General features: G+C 36.1%; 1 protein-coding gene across 1 annotated transcript; it reads right to left on the bottom strand.

Annotated features, from left to right (window-relative positions):
• Positions 1-1,179: 1,179 nt before the first annotated feature.
• On the bottom strand, positions 1,180-14,853 carry LOC123534668 (adhesion G-protein coupled receptor G6-like). The gene is made up of 2 exons (XM_045317011.2): positions 14,748-14,853; positions 1,180-3,231 (listed from the first exon to the last, which is right to left on the bottom strand). The coding sequence occupies exon 2, from the start codon at positions 3,121-3,123 to the stop codon at positions 1,279-1,281; it is 1,845 nt and encodes a 614-aa protein (XP_045172946.2). The 5' UTR covers positions 3,124-3,231; positions 14,748-14,853; the 3' UTR covers positions 1,180-1,278.
• Positions 14,854-17,554: the final 2,701 nt, after the last annotated feature.

Here is a 17,554-nt window from a genome sequence, read left to right as displayed (position 1 = left end):
AATGAACTGAGATTTGTTAATAAACTAAAAAAGGGGTATTAATTAAAGGGTCATTAAAGCTATCTGGGATTTTGTATTCGGCTCTCGTGGATTTTGCAAGGTCAGATCACACACGGTGCTTGCGCGCCTCGTGAGGTCCGATCTGGCAAAAATCCTCTCGAGCCGAATACTGCATCCCAGATCGAGCTACTGTTATAATAACCATTTTGTAGAACAACTGTCCGTATAATCAACAGATATATAACTTTTTGACACCTAAGAATTCTGAATGATCTTTTATGTTTAGAAGGATATCATCAAACCACTGAACTATTTGCTAAACCGGGAACCACATCTTAACAACAATCTACCTGTCCAATATATGTTTTTCTTTACCGACTATCTACCTGTCCAATATATGTTTTATTATACTGCAATCTGACTAAAGTACATCTCCTATTTACGCTACGCTTAGGATCTGAAAACGAGCTATTGATAGCCTCGTTCTGACGACCCTTCCGCTAGCCAATCAAAAGCTAACTTACAACATTCTGCAAGCTTAAAAAAGCCTTGGTTTTGATACATACAATTCTTATGTCGTAAGATGTCAGATAGCCGGTTAGCTTAGTCGGTAGGGCACATGCTTTGTAAGCGAGTGTCCCGGGTTCTTGCCCTGGACTGACTGCAAATTTTTCTTACTCTTTGACACTCGAACAAGTCGTCTGATTGGTTAAAATAAAAATAGATTTGCGAAAATAAAAATAGCAATATTGGAAATCCAAAATATACAGAAGACGAATGTGAATGGGTCATTCTCAGACCTTCGTTTAGAAGATCAAGTACTTTAGTCAGATTGATCATACTGTTATTTTTATCAAATCGGCCCAGGATCGAAGTCAAGACCCTGCGATCCGTAGATATGCACTCTCCTTACTGAACTAAGCGGGCGGGCTTTTTAGTTACTATAGCAAAACTGTGTATGGAGTAAGATTTATGCCTGCAGACGATTCAGAAAAGGTAAGTTACTCTATTTAAAAAGAGAATATTACAGACCTTGCTCTTGATTTTCAAAAATACATGTATCTTGATAGAAAAATAATTTATTCAATTTCCTTTGACAGCATATATGTAAAAATCTACGCAAAGGATAAAAGTACAAAATAATACCACCATTTCGAAATTTTGAATACGTGTAAAAATTTTAACATTAATAGTCTATCAACAATTACAAGTTTTTGCCTAATATTACCAGAAGATGTTGGTGTTAGCTGATATCAAAACAGTTGTCTCGATCATAGCTCACTCACCGAGTTTTGCCGGTATGAACTCTATATCATGCAACCCAACGGCTGCGATTGCAATGTTTTGTAGCCCGTTTTTTAACCCCTCGCTTATCTCCACTCCTGCGTTATAATTAACAAAGTCCATGTTAATTTCATTTTTGTTTTCCGCGTGCTCTTTGCCATGCGAAACAGGGTTACAAAGCTGGCGAGCGATTTTAGAACTATCCTTGAACATATCAGATGACGACTGGTTTTTATTATTTGAACTAGATTTATCTTTAGCCTCGTTGACTCGCTTTCGAGAAGTAGGACCTTTCGTGATCGAAGCTGCAGTGAGTGAGATTTTTGCCGTGTTCATTTCTACAACATTTGCTTCCGACTCGTCGAGTTTTCGTGTACATATGCATGCGCAAGAACGATTTTCCCGGCAAGACCTGCAGTATTTCCGAAATAAATTCCAGTACAGTTTCGTAATGCGCTGCGTGCAAATAAACGAGATGAATATAAACACTCCTTGACCCGCATTTAGTACTATGAAAATATATTCAAGAGGGGTAAAATCAGTCCAGAGGTATAAATAGCCAAAAATCCAGGTGACACCTGTCAATGAGGATAGTTTCATGTATATTACCGTGTTAGCGCGGTCGCTGGATTTTCCGCGACGACGCATCGTCGACGCGGAGATTTGATAGACGACGGCGAAAAAGAAGCCCATATTCAAAATAATTATAACACCGACAGGCAAGGCAAAGACCCATCCCACCATAACTGGGTTCGATATATAACAAACACGTCCACCATACCCAATTTCTTTACCATCAGACCTGTACATTGACACGGCGATGTTTATAGCTACCATCGAAACGGCAATACCGTAGCAATAGAGTGCATAACAACAAACTTGTGGGTCTAGCGCACGTACGGAGCGATAGCTTTGTCCTGTTACAAATGTCCGGAACATGTGCAACGTGCAAGCATTCATCCAGAATATTGCTGTGAGCCAGAACAAATGTATGAAAACCCCTAGAGCGATACAGAGTTTCGGTGTTTCCGTCTGATCCATACCGAACTGAAACAAAACTTGTGCAAAGAGAAGATGTATCGACAACATCATGTTATTCTTACCAGGGATTGAACGTAACTCGTCAAAAACTATGTATGTCAAGATGGTAGCCAGCAGCCCGGCGATTGACATCATATTGCATACTACCGACACGATAGCTTGCGGTGTAAACATTTCAGCCCTTCGCTTTTCTTCTAGATATTTCGCGGCGCCGCGAAGATAGTCGGACAGGCAGATGCGTATCTGATCGTAGCGTGCGGTTCGTGCAAACTCGCCAATGTAAATACGTGTGTTCGATACGATGATATCGAAAATATCGATATAATCGTGAATTTCGCTTTTATGAAGGACTACCTGTGTGCAGAACGACATCTTCGAGATTTGCATATATTTGAACGCATGTTTGATACGTTCAACCTCCACCCTGTACACGTTTGTTAAAGCAGTGTACTCAAGTAAATCAATAATCACAATATCGCTCAGCGGATATGTACTTAATTCTATCTTGATACCAACAGAAAATTCTACATGGAATGTAACAGTACCATTTTCTGTGTTGACGGATACATCATTATCGTACGTTGTTTCACCAAAAATCTTGTTTTTATTTGTGGAATTATGATCCATGCTTACCAACACAAAAGTGTACATGTAAGAGTTATCTGCCCTCACTGATAGTACGATTATCTCTGCCCTGATCTGATTGCCATTTCCAAACATCTCTGATAATATACTGTACGTGAGAATGGTTTTATTCGCTGATTCGAAATCGTCCATTGACAGACTGTCTGGTGTCATTTTCAAAGAGAGGCTATACTTGGCTTTGATGACGTCATTATAGGTCGGAACGCACTTTGAGTCAATTAGCTGTCGTCCATTTGGGCAATACCACTCCCTGCATTTTTCCTAGAAAGAAAAAGCAAAGAATACCTTTCTAAAATAATATACTTGATATGTTAAAGGCCTAGATCTTGGCAACGGGCCAAGGGATTTCTGTCTTCTTTAGCACAGTTGGGGGCTAATGACAATTACAGTATGGCTCCAATAAACAGAGCCATTGTTTATTGGAAAGTCAGTCTACCTTATAACTTTATCAAAAAGTGAGAAAAGGAAACAGTGTATTTTATTATCAAACTTATTCAATAACTATGCGATAACTTTAAACATTATATCTATTTTTGTAATCTCCTTTTTTTAAAAAAGAAAAATGTTCGTTGTTCAAACATAATGATATAATAATATTTATGATATGTTACAAATTTCACCATGCTTTTAGGAAGAAATTTTGTTTTCAAATTTTTTATATTTGAGAGAAATGTGACATTCACTAATCTAAATTTTTATTTTACTGCTTTCAGAATATAGTAAAGACTGAAAACCAAAGGTGTATTTAAGCGTTATAAAGTAAAGCTTGAAAAAGGTACGCTTTGTGCAACTTATTATTTTAATAAAAAAATTCAGTGTAAATGAAACACAATACTTTGATTTTATTCTGTCATTTTATTCTTGGTATTTCAATAATGCTGACTGCACATATGAGAGAAAATCATTTTCCCATTCTTTTTGTATTGAGTATTGTATATGATCACTTTCACTGTTGTGACCATTTTCATCATTATGATATTGTTTGTCAATACAAAGAAATCATTGACTTTTCTTTATACCTGTGTTTTATTCTTATTAGCATTACTATATTTTTGAAAATAATAATAATAATAATGTTATTATTATTATCATTAATTATTCTACATTCACTGAAGGAAAATGATTTTTTTTCAAACTTATATATGTATATGAGAAATATGACAGAACAAACATAGAGACGGGAACTAGTCTAATTCAATAATGGAGACTACACTTTCAACGACATAACTGAAAACGGGAAATCCAAAAGTATGCTTCATTAAATGAATTCCAGAAAGAAACATTCAGTCAAATCACATACATGTATTAAGTTTGTACCTGTCACCAAATGTTTGACTTTTCTTATTAACAAGTGTCTCATCTGAATCAATCAACACACATTCTATGCTTTTATCAATAAAATATATTTTCAGTTGTATTCATACCATCTTAGATTTTATGATACACCTTTGGATTAATGACCTGCTTTAATGACAACGCAGATGTTACAATGCATTATAATTGGTTGTTATGACTCCGTAGTTGTCCACAGCACCTGCTATTTAAAATGAACTATATATTGATGCTGTTTGCCTTCTATGAAATCTAAAGCAGTGCATTTATACTTTTCGATAAGCAAATCAGTTGCCAGTAAAAATTCGTTAAAGTATATGAGCCGCGCCATGAGAAAACCAACAGAGTGGGTTTGCGTCCAGCATGAATCCAGACCAGCCTGCGCATCCGCACAGTCTGGTCAGGATCCATGCTGTTCGCTAACGATTTCTCAAATTCCAATAGGCTTTGAAAGCGAACAGCATGGATCCTGACCAGACTGCGCGGATGCGCAGGCTGGTCTGGATCCATGCTGGTCGCAAAGCCACTTTGTTGGTTTTCTCATGGCACGGCTCAATATTATAAACAATATTATTATAAATGTCAGTCCTATGTACATTTTTTTCAATGTTGGTACAGAAGATACTGAAGATGAATAATCCACTCTGAATATTGGATAAAACTACTTATTGTTGCATTGTTTGTACTAGTATGTCTTTCCATGTCTAAGCTTATAGTTTTCCACATTTTTATTTCATTCCAGAGCCAGCCTTTAACGACAGCTTCGTGTAAATCCAATATGAGAGAGGCAAAGACTTTTGCAATAAAATTCAACGTTTCAAAGCCTAGATATTGGCAGTGTGACTTCATTGTAGAAGCAAGGGCTAGATTTGTTTACAATGAAGTTCCAGTATGACCTCCGTGGCCGAGTGGTTAAGGCCGCTGAATTTGGATCACTTTCCCCTCACTTCACCGATGTGGGTTCGAGTCTAACTCGGGGCGTTGAATTCTTCATGTAAAGGATGGCTTTTAGAAGTGTGTCACAAACTGACATACGGGCCTCATTGTATCTGTAGTGTAAATGCAGGTACTGCATCATCTTTTTGTAAATTTTTGAGTTATTGAGGTAAATGTCAGATTTTACGCATAAAATACCTCTCATGTTTTTCTGTATTTCTATAACTTAAATTTCCATGTAATTTTTATTAAATTCTGTTCAGTAATAAGAAAGTTGATATTTTATAAACTTCAGTAATTTATGTTTTTATCCCCAAAACCACTATAACGGGCCTTAAATTGTCAATTCCAATCCGCGCCAAAGTAGTAAGATTTCCCGGCTATATCGTGGATCCCGTGGAAATGCAAATAGTCAGAGTACACGCATATGTCATGAGTCCCATGAAATTTAGTATTTGGCGGGACATTACCCTACAAATAGACTGGACTAGAAATGCCTAGTGCACACCACTTTCGACATTAGACGAATTTACGTCAAATTGATTTTTCTTGGTAGAAAATTTATGCTCGATCGAGGTAAGAAGTTTATTTGTTAGATTTTTGTATAATTGTTGAATTACGATTTTTATTTAGTAAATTTTTGTTCATTCTACTGGAGTTTGCAACATGTGATTTTGGCTAGTTTCGGCATGTCAGGCTAATTTATCAAATTTATCAGACTTTTGTAAATTATTTCGAAAGAGGACTCTCAAATATTTTGTTTATATAAGCTGTAAGATTTGAACTGAAATTTGTGTAACATGATAATTGTAAAGTACTCTTTGTCATAAACATATGTCAAACATTTCGTTGTTAATTATGGAACGCCGATACTGCATTGCATTGTAATGTTAAATCTATGTGGCAAGTCTAGTACCATGTATGTAATATGTTATTGTAATTTGAAATTATTGTGTGCCAGTCTATAGTATGTACATACAATGTCCGTTTTGTTGTATGGCATTTTATATTATATTGATACCAGCTGTTGTACAACGTTTATTTCGCGTTGCATTGTGTTAATTTGTAGTTGTAAATAATAGCTGCAGTTTATCATTTCCGTATCTATATGTTTTCATATCTTTTCCATATGTATTTTAGCTTCTTCCACCAGACGACTTTTATCTGGTGATGTCACGACCCGAAAGTACAATTGTCTTCACTCGCCTGGATGTGATTTTCGCAGCGCAGAGCTTTCGTCCCATGATTGTGCCGTAACCCGCAAAGACGATGATTTTTGTGATCCACTGAAGTCGGCTCAGGGATGCAATCACCTACCATCATAGGGTGCCAAAACGGAGTCAACGTTTTCACGGTTTAGAGGGACTTGACTTGAAGATATGTTGTTTATTTTGGTGCTACTTAAAGTTCGAAGTTAACGGAAACACCTGTGTCACGAAACTTTTAGTGTTAGGACTTTATACCTGTTAAAAGAGTTACTGAGCTCAGATTTTTTTCTTATATCTTTCTTACAATAAGATTCTTTTTTTCACTTTTCATTTATTCATTGTAAATAATCATTTTCTGTAAATAAATTTGTAAATATTGTAATAGGTGTTGATTTGTTCTGATAGTTATTGTCCCTGGTACGTCCATCCTGTCACAAAGTTCTATAATTGTGTAGGTGCGACCTTAGACCCAACGAAATTACTAAATAAGGTTCTAATAGGTTCCAATACACAAGGTCATAAACAAGAGGGCCAAGATGGCCCTAGGTCGCTCACCTGAGAAACACACCATAACAGTGTAAACATGTTTGACCTAGTGATTTAATGGAAATAAGTATTCTGACCAATTTTCATTAAGATTGGGCCAAAAATGTGGTCTCAAGTGTGAACAGAATTTTCTGCAATTTGACTTAGTGACCTAGTTTTTGAGCCAAGATGACCTACATTCGAACTTGACCTAGATTTGATCAAGACAATCATTCTGACCATTTTTCATCAAACCTCAATTGAAAAATACAGCCTCTATCGCATACAAAACGTTTTTCTTTGATTTGTCCTAGCGATCTTGTTTTTGACCCCAGACGACCCATATTCAAACTTGACCTTAATTTATCAAGGCAATCATTCTGACCAAATTTCATGAAGATCAATTGAAAAATACAGTCTCTATTGCATACACAAGGTTTTTCTTTGATTTGACCTAGTGACCTAGTTTTTGACCCAGATGACCAATATTCTAACTGGACCTAAATTTCATCAAGGCAATCATTGTGACTAAATTTAAGGTTTCGATGGAGGCCTTGAGAAACAAAAATCAAACAACACCAAATCATAGAAAGAAAGAGTTGTTTGACATGAAAATTGAACAGCATATAAAACATGTATATTACTTTACGAAACAAGTGTCAGTATACTGATATAAACATTGAATTCCGGAAAAGGGTTGCCTAAAGGGGCTCCACTTCCGGACAGTTAAACGCCTTTAAAAACTCACCATTTTCAAAGAACAGTTACACATGTTCGTTTTGATGCATTTGCAATAGCGTGCGAGTGGTGAAATTTCGCATAACAAGGTGGAACACAGTTTTCAGCAATTGTTTATCTTTATTTCTTTACAAATGGCATTTATTTTCAAAGGGAGACAACTGTTCCCGATTATTTTAAGTACAAATGGCATTCATTTTCAAAGGGAAAAACTTTTTCCGATTATTTTAAGTAATCTTTGAGAAAAAGTTGTCTCCCTTTGAAAATGAATGCCATTTGTAAAGAAAAAAAAAATAAACAATTGCTGAAAACTATGTTCCACCTTGTTACGTGAAATTTCACCACTCGCACGCTATTGCAAATGCATCAAAACAAACATGTGTAACAGTTCTTTGAAAATGGTGAGTTTTTAAAGGCGTTTAACTGTCCGGAAGCGGAGCCCCTTTAGGCAGCCCTTTTCCGGAATTCAATGTTTATATCAGTATACTGACACTTGTTTCGTAAAGTAATATACATGTTTTACATGCTGTTCAATTTTCATGTCAAACAACTCTTTCTTTCTATGATTTGGTGTTGTTTGATTTTTGTTTCTCAAGGCCTCCATCGAAACCTTAATAAATATCCAGTGTAAAATGCAACCCCTATTGGGTACACAAGTTGTTTTTTTTAATTTGACCGGGTGACCTAGTTTTTGACCTAGATGACCCATATTCAAACTCCTCCTAGATTTCATCCAGACAAAGATTCTGACCAAATTTCATGAAGATCTGGTATAAAATGCAGCCCCTACTGCATACACAAGGTTTTTCTGATTTGACCTAGTGACCTAGTTTTTAACCAAAAATGACCCATATTCAAACCCGACCTAGATTTCATCCAGACAAACATTCTGATCAAATATGATGAAGATCAATTGAAAAATACAGCTTCTATCGCATACACAAGGTTTTTCTTTGATTTGACCTAGTGACCTAGTTTTTGATCCCACTTGACCCATTTTCGCTCTTGGCTAGATTTCATCAAGGCAATCATTTTGATCAAAATTCATGAAGATCAATTGAAAAATACAGCCTCCATCGCATACACAAGGTTTTTCTTTGATTTTGTTGTAATTATTTTTTTTTACATGATTGAATATATATTGAATTTGACCACAGCTAGCAAGGCAAACCAGTACACATCGATTGTTGAATGCAACACTACACTAACTCTATTGATTTATATTGGAAGATAAGATAGTTTTTCATTGTACAGTCAACTTATCATATCACCTGTTATTATGTAACTGGATATTATTATTATGTGTGAACAGATTTACAAATTGGATAAATTGATGGTGTTGGATTTTTGTGTATAATTCAGTAACCAGGTAAAATTTCAAAATAAATCTCTAAGACTGTGTTCTTAACGGTCTGCTTTACAATTCGTTGTAATTAAATTTTTTTACATGATTGAATATATATTGAATTTGACTGAATGTAAAATCGCATAATTTTGTCATTTTAGCCAGAGAAAAGTATCTAATAAAAGCGTAATACAGGCAGTGAAATGCAAATCCTTCTATGTGCATATGTTCAAATAGATATTCAGAACATAATTTATGACAAAATTATTGACTTTAGTACAATATTCAAGAGAAAGATACTCGGCCTGAAAATATGAACTGCTACTGAATTGTGATTGTGGCCGCACAAAAGTACCGTTATATGGACAAGGACATTCAAACAAAATGTCAATATTCATCTTTACACAAGTCTCGTTTTCCTCGAGGAAAATTATTATACATGTACATGTTTTTGTGGGAAAGTTCGCTTATAAAATAATTCTCGGATTTCAATATTTAGCCGTCATTTTCTGGCGGGATTCAAAGTTTCAAAAGAAAGGAAAAGAAATTTATTTAAATGTTTTCATTTTCTGTTACATGACAACACGAATTTCGCAATATCATAAGCTAACATACAGAAATGTTTTATATCTTTACAAGAATAATATTTCTATATGAATCTACAAAACAACATGATTTATATAAAAAAAAACTGGCTACATGTTTTGTTGCTTTCTATGGAGTAATATGCGAGCTTAATTTCCGTGTAATGCCCAAAGCAAAATAATGCAAAATCCATGACAAAGAATTATTGACTTGGGTCATGAATGACATGACTTTAGCTAATGTAAGGGAGACAATCCAATTTAAAGGGTATTGCTTTAACAATCTGACTAAAGTACTTGATCTTCTAAACGATGATCTGAGAATGACCCATTCACATCCGTCTTCTGTATATTTTGGATTTCGAATATTGCCTTTTTATGTTCGCAAATCTATTTTTATTTGAACCAATCAGACGACTTGTTTCAACAAGCATTTGGCTGTACCATCAAAATAGCGTCGAATGTCAAAGAGTAAGTAAAACGTGCAGTCAGTCCGGGGCTCGAACCCAGGACCCCTCGCTTACAGGGCGAGTGCCCTACCGACTGAACTAACCGGCTGTCTGATACTGTACGTGACCAAGTCCGTACCATGACATATGATTTCTCTCAAAACACGAGGGCGTGACGAGGAGATGTACTTTAGTCAGATTGTTGCTTTAACACAGTCAATAATTAAGGGAGAGAATTCTTGAAAATTCTCAATAAAAGCTGACCTTGTATGCTTTTCTCACCCGCACCATTAAATTATTTTTAAGATAGGTCTTCTATATTGTGGAAAGGTACTCTTTCCCCTACTCAACTTAATTGCCGTCTCCTAACAGTCCCATACTCAACACAACTGCTGCCTTCAAAGGACAAAGTTTAAAGAGAAATTTGAAATTTGAGTAAAGGGGATAATCATCACATAACTTTTGATGGGATTTTGACTACCCCATCATTTTTGCCAAGGTGATTTTTGACTATACACTGTGGAGATTTTGACCACCTTTTGACTACCCCTTCATTTTTGTCAAGGGGATTTTTACTACCCATTTAGGGGATTATTTTGACCACATTATTTCAGCTGAGAGAGTTTTTATTACTTTGTCATTTTTGAGTCAAGGGGATTATGACCAAGGGTTATTTTAGCGTCCCACATAAAGTATGTTTCCTCTTCTCACCTATTAACCCTTACCATGCTAAATTTCTATAATGGACTGGTCCATCTTCCAATTTGGGCAGTACCATTTATCATTTGAAGGGGTGTTTACTAAAAATTTACTGACTGAATAGCGAACAGTGCAGACCATGATCAGACTGCACGGATGTGCAGGCTGATCTTGGTCTACACTGGTCGCAAAGGCAGAATCATTTGCCGCCAGCAGGCTAAGTGTTAATACATTTATAAGGTAGACTAACTCTCAAATAAACCATAACGCTTATTGTTAACTCTACAGAAAGTACCTGTATAACTACAAAGATAACAGTTCACAGATATTCTATTAAAACAGAACAAAGCTAACTAGAATTTTAAACAGATAAAAAAGACCTGACTAAATATACAGCAAAAGCTTCACATCTTAAACCACATTGGCAAATTTATCACCTTATATCAAATATAGAATGAAGTTACCAAATTGTTATTATGTAATATTAAAATCATTATTTATATTTGTACATAATTATTCCTTACTAAGTCTTGTAAAAAGCATCAACCCTTTAGCTTTAAAAAGTAGATTTTTGGCTAAAAAAAAATATTCTTCTTAATACAATAGAATGAAAATTAAGTTATCATCTTAGTCTGAAAACTCTTGGTTAACAACTTAAGCTTTTATAAACAGTTTTACTCGAAGGTCAACATACAGTGGGCATTAATCAATTTTTCTTTTGTTTCCAAATTGATCTTTACAAAATGGACATAGTCTTTATTAACATCTAACCTCTCATAACCCAATGTTTCTATACGAATTGGTGCGACCTAACAACGAAGATATTAGTAACTTTACAATAGTCTAGCTTGTACTCTATTACCTGTGAATTTACAGTAATGCATACATTTCCGTAGAAACCGTGTGTTACTTTCTGTGACGTGGAAGAATTTGACTATGATATAATGCTACACGACAGATAATTTTGAATCCTTGGCCAGCTGTATGATATTTCTTTTTAAATTTTATGCTCTGCCTGTTATAATCATTATTCGGAAACTTTACATTCACTCCAGGTTCAGACATTTTTCAGTAATTACAGACACACCCCATTTGTCTCTCAGGTGTGTGTTTCCACCAGAATTCTTTTGCCACTGTAGCAGATAGCGCAAATTTAGACACCCAAGAAAAAACACATTTCTCTATGTTGTACTTATTCCAGGTCAACCATAAATGACGCACCATGTGCTATTACGTCAAGAAGACGAGAGAACACTTCAAAAGGCATACCTCCTAACTTCTTAAATTTGTCAGTTAGAAGAGCTAAAGCCGCATTGGCTGAACTCGCAACATTATCTGCATTAAAGATTTGATCTTATGTTAGATACATATTTCTATCAACATTTCTTTTGTAAAAAACGTTTAAGCTGAATTGTTTACCAAGTACATTTCTCTTTCTGAGGCGCCTCCGTGGCCAAGTGGTTAAGGTCGCTGACTTCAAATCACTTGCCCCTCATCGATATATGGGCGGGGCGTTGATTTTTTTTACACGTGAGGAAGCCATCTAGCTGGCTTACGGGAGGTCGGTGATCGCTCGTGATGAAATAATGCACGGAGGGGCACCAGGGGTCTTCCTCCACCATCAAAGCTGGAAAGTCGCCCTGTATGACTTACAATTTTGTCGTTGCGACGTTAACCCCAACAAAATAAATAAATTCTCTTTCTGAAGTGGAAAATATTACTTTTAAATTAATAGCGTTTCTGGATGATCAATATTGTTGTTCATTTAACATGCTTTGAAATTCTTATCCACTATCAGCAATTAAATCAATGTCAACGCAAACCCTCCAGGCTTACGGATTAACAGAAAAATCAATTACAATTTATTCGTGTATGCTGCTTTCTCCTTGATTCGAGCCTCTTAAATCTTTTAGAGGTGTGCAAATTTTTGTCAACCTGTTCAATTAAATAATTTTTGTTTTTTATTACAAAAATATTTGCATTTAACAATGGGCAATAAGAATTACAATGTTATCATCTTTTATATGTACTTTTTTGCATGAGACTGAAGGAGGTGAAACTCCACATCATTTTAAAACTTTCTCATCGATTCGAGCCCTCTGTTTGGAAGGTCATTAAATGTTTATGTTTGCATATTCTATTTCCATAAAGCAAATTTCTATCAAGTTTGACTTCTTGTTCACTCGTTACAACAGTCGAAATATGCTCGGGGTGCTTTTAATTTAAAAATTTGGGCTCACAATATTACCCACTATGTAATTTCCTTTCGAAATAAGTAATTTTAGATGCAAAAATTTAAAAAAGGTATTTCATCAATTTTTCAGTGGTTTTATGACTAATATTTTCCAAGGCATTTTAAAATGTAAATGACAAAAGTTTCTGATGGAAGAACATGCTACATGAGCATGAATTTTACTAAAACACAAGGGCTCGAATCGATGAGAAAGCTCGAATTGACGAGAAACAGGCATATATAACTACATGTATGTTCTGACGACTTGTTTTTATGGCTGGCAGTTGTACATTGCAGCAGTCGGACGAACATTGAACAATTTCAATACTGAACTAGAGCTGCTTTTGAGAAAAGCGCATGTCTCCAACAACGGCCTAATCATCTGAATAGTAAGTCTGTCTTTATATACTGTTTACTCACAGAAAATATACCTTTGATAGTTTTGGAGTAAGATTCGGAGTAAACGGCCTATCGGATAAGTGTTGGAGTAGGCGTGTTGGAGTAAGCGACCTATTGGTATGTTGGAGTAAGCGTGTTGGAGTAAGCGGTCTATCGGATAAGTGTTGGAGTAGGCGTGTTGGAGTAAGCGACCTATTGGTATGTTGGAGTAAGCGTGTTGGAGTAAGCGGTCTATCGGATAAGTGTTGGAGTAGGCGTGTTGGAGTAAGCGACCTATTGCTATGTTGGAGTAAGCGTGTTGGAGTAAGCGGTCTATCGGATAAGTGTTGGAGTAGGCGTGTTGGAGTAAGCGACCTATTGCTATGTTGGAGTAAGCGTGTTGGAGTAAGCGGTCTATCGGATAAGTGTTGGAGTAGGCGTGTTGGAGTAAGCGACCTATTGGTATGTTGGAGTAAGCGTGTTGGAGTAAGCGGTCTATCGGTAATTCAAGGGCCATAATTCCGAAGTGCCTGGGCCGATTTGGCTAGTTATCGAACTTGGCCGAGGACTTATAGTCCAGTTTGGTGAAGATCGGATGAGAAATGTTCGACTTAGAGCGCGGACAAGATTTGTGACAGACACACAGAAAGACACACCCACAGGCAGGAGTAAATCGATATGTCTCCCACACCACTGTACAATTAAATATAATATTACATAGTATTCGTGCTATTATGCGGTTGTCTATCTGCACCAACGGAATTCATGGTTAAATATATATCCTGGACATGGAATCTTTAGGTTTTTTGTGATTAGAGTGATGTTTTGTAGCGCAATTTTAAATAAAAATAAGACACTGTTCATCTACGGTACACAGACACGACTTCAGGTGTGGCCAGTAATGTAATATTGCTGTTACCATTTATAAACCAAAAGAAGGCAGACAGAGCTTTCACACCTGAACGTGCTGTATAGTATTACATTGCTATGGTATCTTGCTTGACTTTTACGTGACAATGCAAGGACGACTACAATAAAAAAATATTTTCTCGGCAACAGCGGAAATATTGATTTTTTTTTTCATTATTTTTCCTTTTATTGAATGCCAATTAATGGTTGGCACGGGCGTGTGTAAACCATTTCTTAAATATATGCTGGAGTTGTGATGGTGGGTAATATATATGTCTATGGTTTTCAAACAATGCTAGGTAATATTGTCAATGAGTCAAAGCAAATACCTCAACATGTATCTATCCTTTCAGATGAACAGCTGGCTTTGTGCAAGATTTCTTTATACATATAAATGTACTTATAAATGTTTGATATTAAGTATAAAAAGGATGTTCTTACCAAAAACGGGTCAAAAGTCGAGTGTTCTCCGCAGTTTACACCAGAAGGTATATAACTACCCGGTGTTAGATCAACTTGTAACCATGGTGGCACAATATTTGAATTGTCTCTCTTGTCCGTGTTTAGTTCGGCAACTAGGTCGTTATTGTCGTATACCAGAATGTCCATATTGGCAAGACAACTGTGGTTGTCCTTGACCTTGACCTCAACGTTATTGCATAAATAGCAAAAGTAGTTCGCGTATACAAATGTTTCATTTTCCTGTGCACTAATATATGGCATATGAAACTCGCCACATGCAACACGTGTCGACTGGTCTTGGAACTCCTCTGGGCATGTGCCGATAACTTTAGCTTCCTCAAAGCACAGGTTCTGCTTTACGATAACGCCGTCTGGCGGAAGGAAATCAATACCACAAGAACGATCACTTGTAGTAGCAGCGAATGTGAAAATTGCCTCGGCTGAATCGGGAAACAGCAAAGCGTCTGATTTTAGAATGTTTACTTTAGAACAGGTAATATAAACTTTCCATTGCCCCAGGTTCGTGGTATTGTCCGTACTTATATTGTTGCAGCTTACACAGAATATATTTCTGTACGATATCCCATTGTCAAAGTTGTAAACAGGGATACTTTCGTTCGGCTTAGTAACATCAGGGTCGGTGCAGCGAGTCTCATTAGCTCCTGGCAAGCATCCGGTTACCATGGTGACACCTAAATGTGACATTGAGCCATTTTCTTCGTGCTGAGATAGTTGTTTACGTTTTTTATTAAGATTGATGGTTGTTGTGACGCACGATTGTTCAGGTAAGAAACCATTGCTCAAATTTCTTAGATTTTCCGTTTGATTTGAAGTTTGTTCCGTTTGATTTGCTGGTTGTTCAGTGCGATTTGAAGGATGTAAATGCGGGCAGCAGTTTCCTTTACGCCAGCAGACAGAAATATCACAGGAACACGGTAAACAACAGGATCCCGCAGTTTGTTCCTTAAAGCAGTTTTTATATCCTGGGCAAGCTAAGCTTAAAGTTATGTTTTGACTTGACGTCAACGCAGCATGCACGATAAGTTTGTTCCAGGCAATTAACATCAACAAAGAAAGGAACCTGTAAGAGTTGTGGTCCATTGTGGTGCCAGTCTGGTTGACAAGAATATATTAACAAACCAGTCCTGCAAAGAAATATATATACTTAGACCTTCATACACTCTTACTGTATACATTTTAAAACTTTATAATACGATTATATTAGTCTTTTTTTTATTGTTCTTGCATTTTTAACGAGTGTTTTGAATAACACATTTGAATTTGAAAGTTTTTTTTTAATGATAATAAAGTTATGCCTTAGTACAAAAGTGTTCTTGTGTCACTTTATGCCCCGATTTTATACCATATATATTATTGCCTTTTAGTGAGGTCAACAGGAGGATTTATCGACCTTGAAACAGTGATATCGACCGATAAATCTTTATGTTGACCGAACCGTATCTTATTGTCTTTTCGATTTATACAACATCGGGCTATCCCGATCATATGATCGGCACACCAAAATGCACCGTGATGTTTCGATCGGGCTATTCGGCATGTCCCGCAGGTGTACCGAATTTTCGGCGCGCAACTAGCCCGACTGAAAGGGCGATATTGGTGCAGCGGGCGAAAACGAGGTAATTCTGTCGAATTCGACATGCTAGATAAGAATGGCGCCGTAAGAACAGAGACTTTGAAAGATACGAAAAGGAGTAAATTCAGAGGGTTGCATTTAACAAATTGTGGCTTTCTTATATAAAAGTTAATACCCCTGTTTCCTTTACTTTTTCTATAGTAGCGATATACAATGTAGTTCGTTATGGGAGGTTTCTGAAAATATGGTATGCCAGAACGTAATAACTTAGTGGATTTTATATAAAATAAAGAACAGCCGGATTGAGTGGTGTTCAGCTTGTGTATCTAAAATGGCCTTAAACATATCTAGTTCACATCTTCTGCGAAAATATTTTATCCTTAGATATTTACTTGAAATGTCGAAAGTCATAATCAATTGTATTTAACTTTACTAAATATATGAATTAACTGTGTATGCAGCTGTCGATTTTTATTGTTAAACTTCCGGGTTTTTAGTATTGTGAGGTACATAATTAATCTCTGTTTAGCTATACACGTATCAAAGACATATCTGACTGTTTTCTGTATGTATATAGGCAACAAGTTTTCCTACGGACAAAATTTCTTTATATTCGTGTATTGACTGAGAATCAAGTTTAAAACGGAAATATGTATTAAGAATTATAGGTACCCGGGCTTGATCTTGAATTATCTGCCCTTGAATTTTTCTCAGTATTTTCCGACTTTCAAGGGCAGATAATTCTTGACCAAGACTGGGTACCTATGATTTGTTTTATTTTATATTTCTGTTTTTGATTTGATTCTCTGTCAGTAAACAGAGTTTAAGGAAGAAATTCTATCCTTACAAAATTTTGCCCCATGTCAATATAGACACTGTGGCAAATGTCCTTAACTATGAACATGACAAAATGATACCGCAAAGTCCTGGTCTTTTCCATGGACCAAATTCCTTTAAACTTTGTATACTAACTGCAAATGAAGTCTGAAACAGAAATATAAATTTAAACGCACAGTTTCCTTGCCTTAATATTGAATTATCTGTCCTTGAAAATTGGATTTTTTTTTAGATTTTCTGATTTTCAAGGGCAGATAATTCAAGATCAAGCCCGGGTACCTATGATTTTTAATACAATTTTAAACTTGACTCTCAGTCAGTACACAAAGTTTAAAGAAATTCTTTCGGTTCTTTC

This window comes from Mercenaria mercenaria, chromosome 12 (assembly GCF_021730395.1).
Source record: "Mercenaria mercenaria strain notata chromosome 12, MADL_Memer_1, whole genome shotgun sequence".
NCBI lineage: Eukaryota > Metazoa > Mollusca > Bivalvia > Venerida > Veneridae > Mercenaria > Mercenaria mercenaria.
The sequence above is the reverse complement of the archived record's forward strand: the minus strand, read 5'-3'. Positions and strand labels throughout refer to the sequence as shown.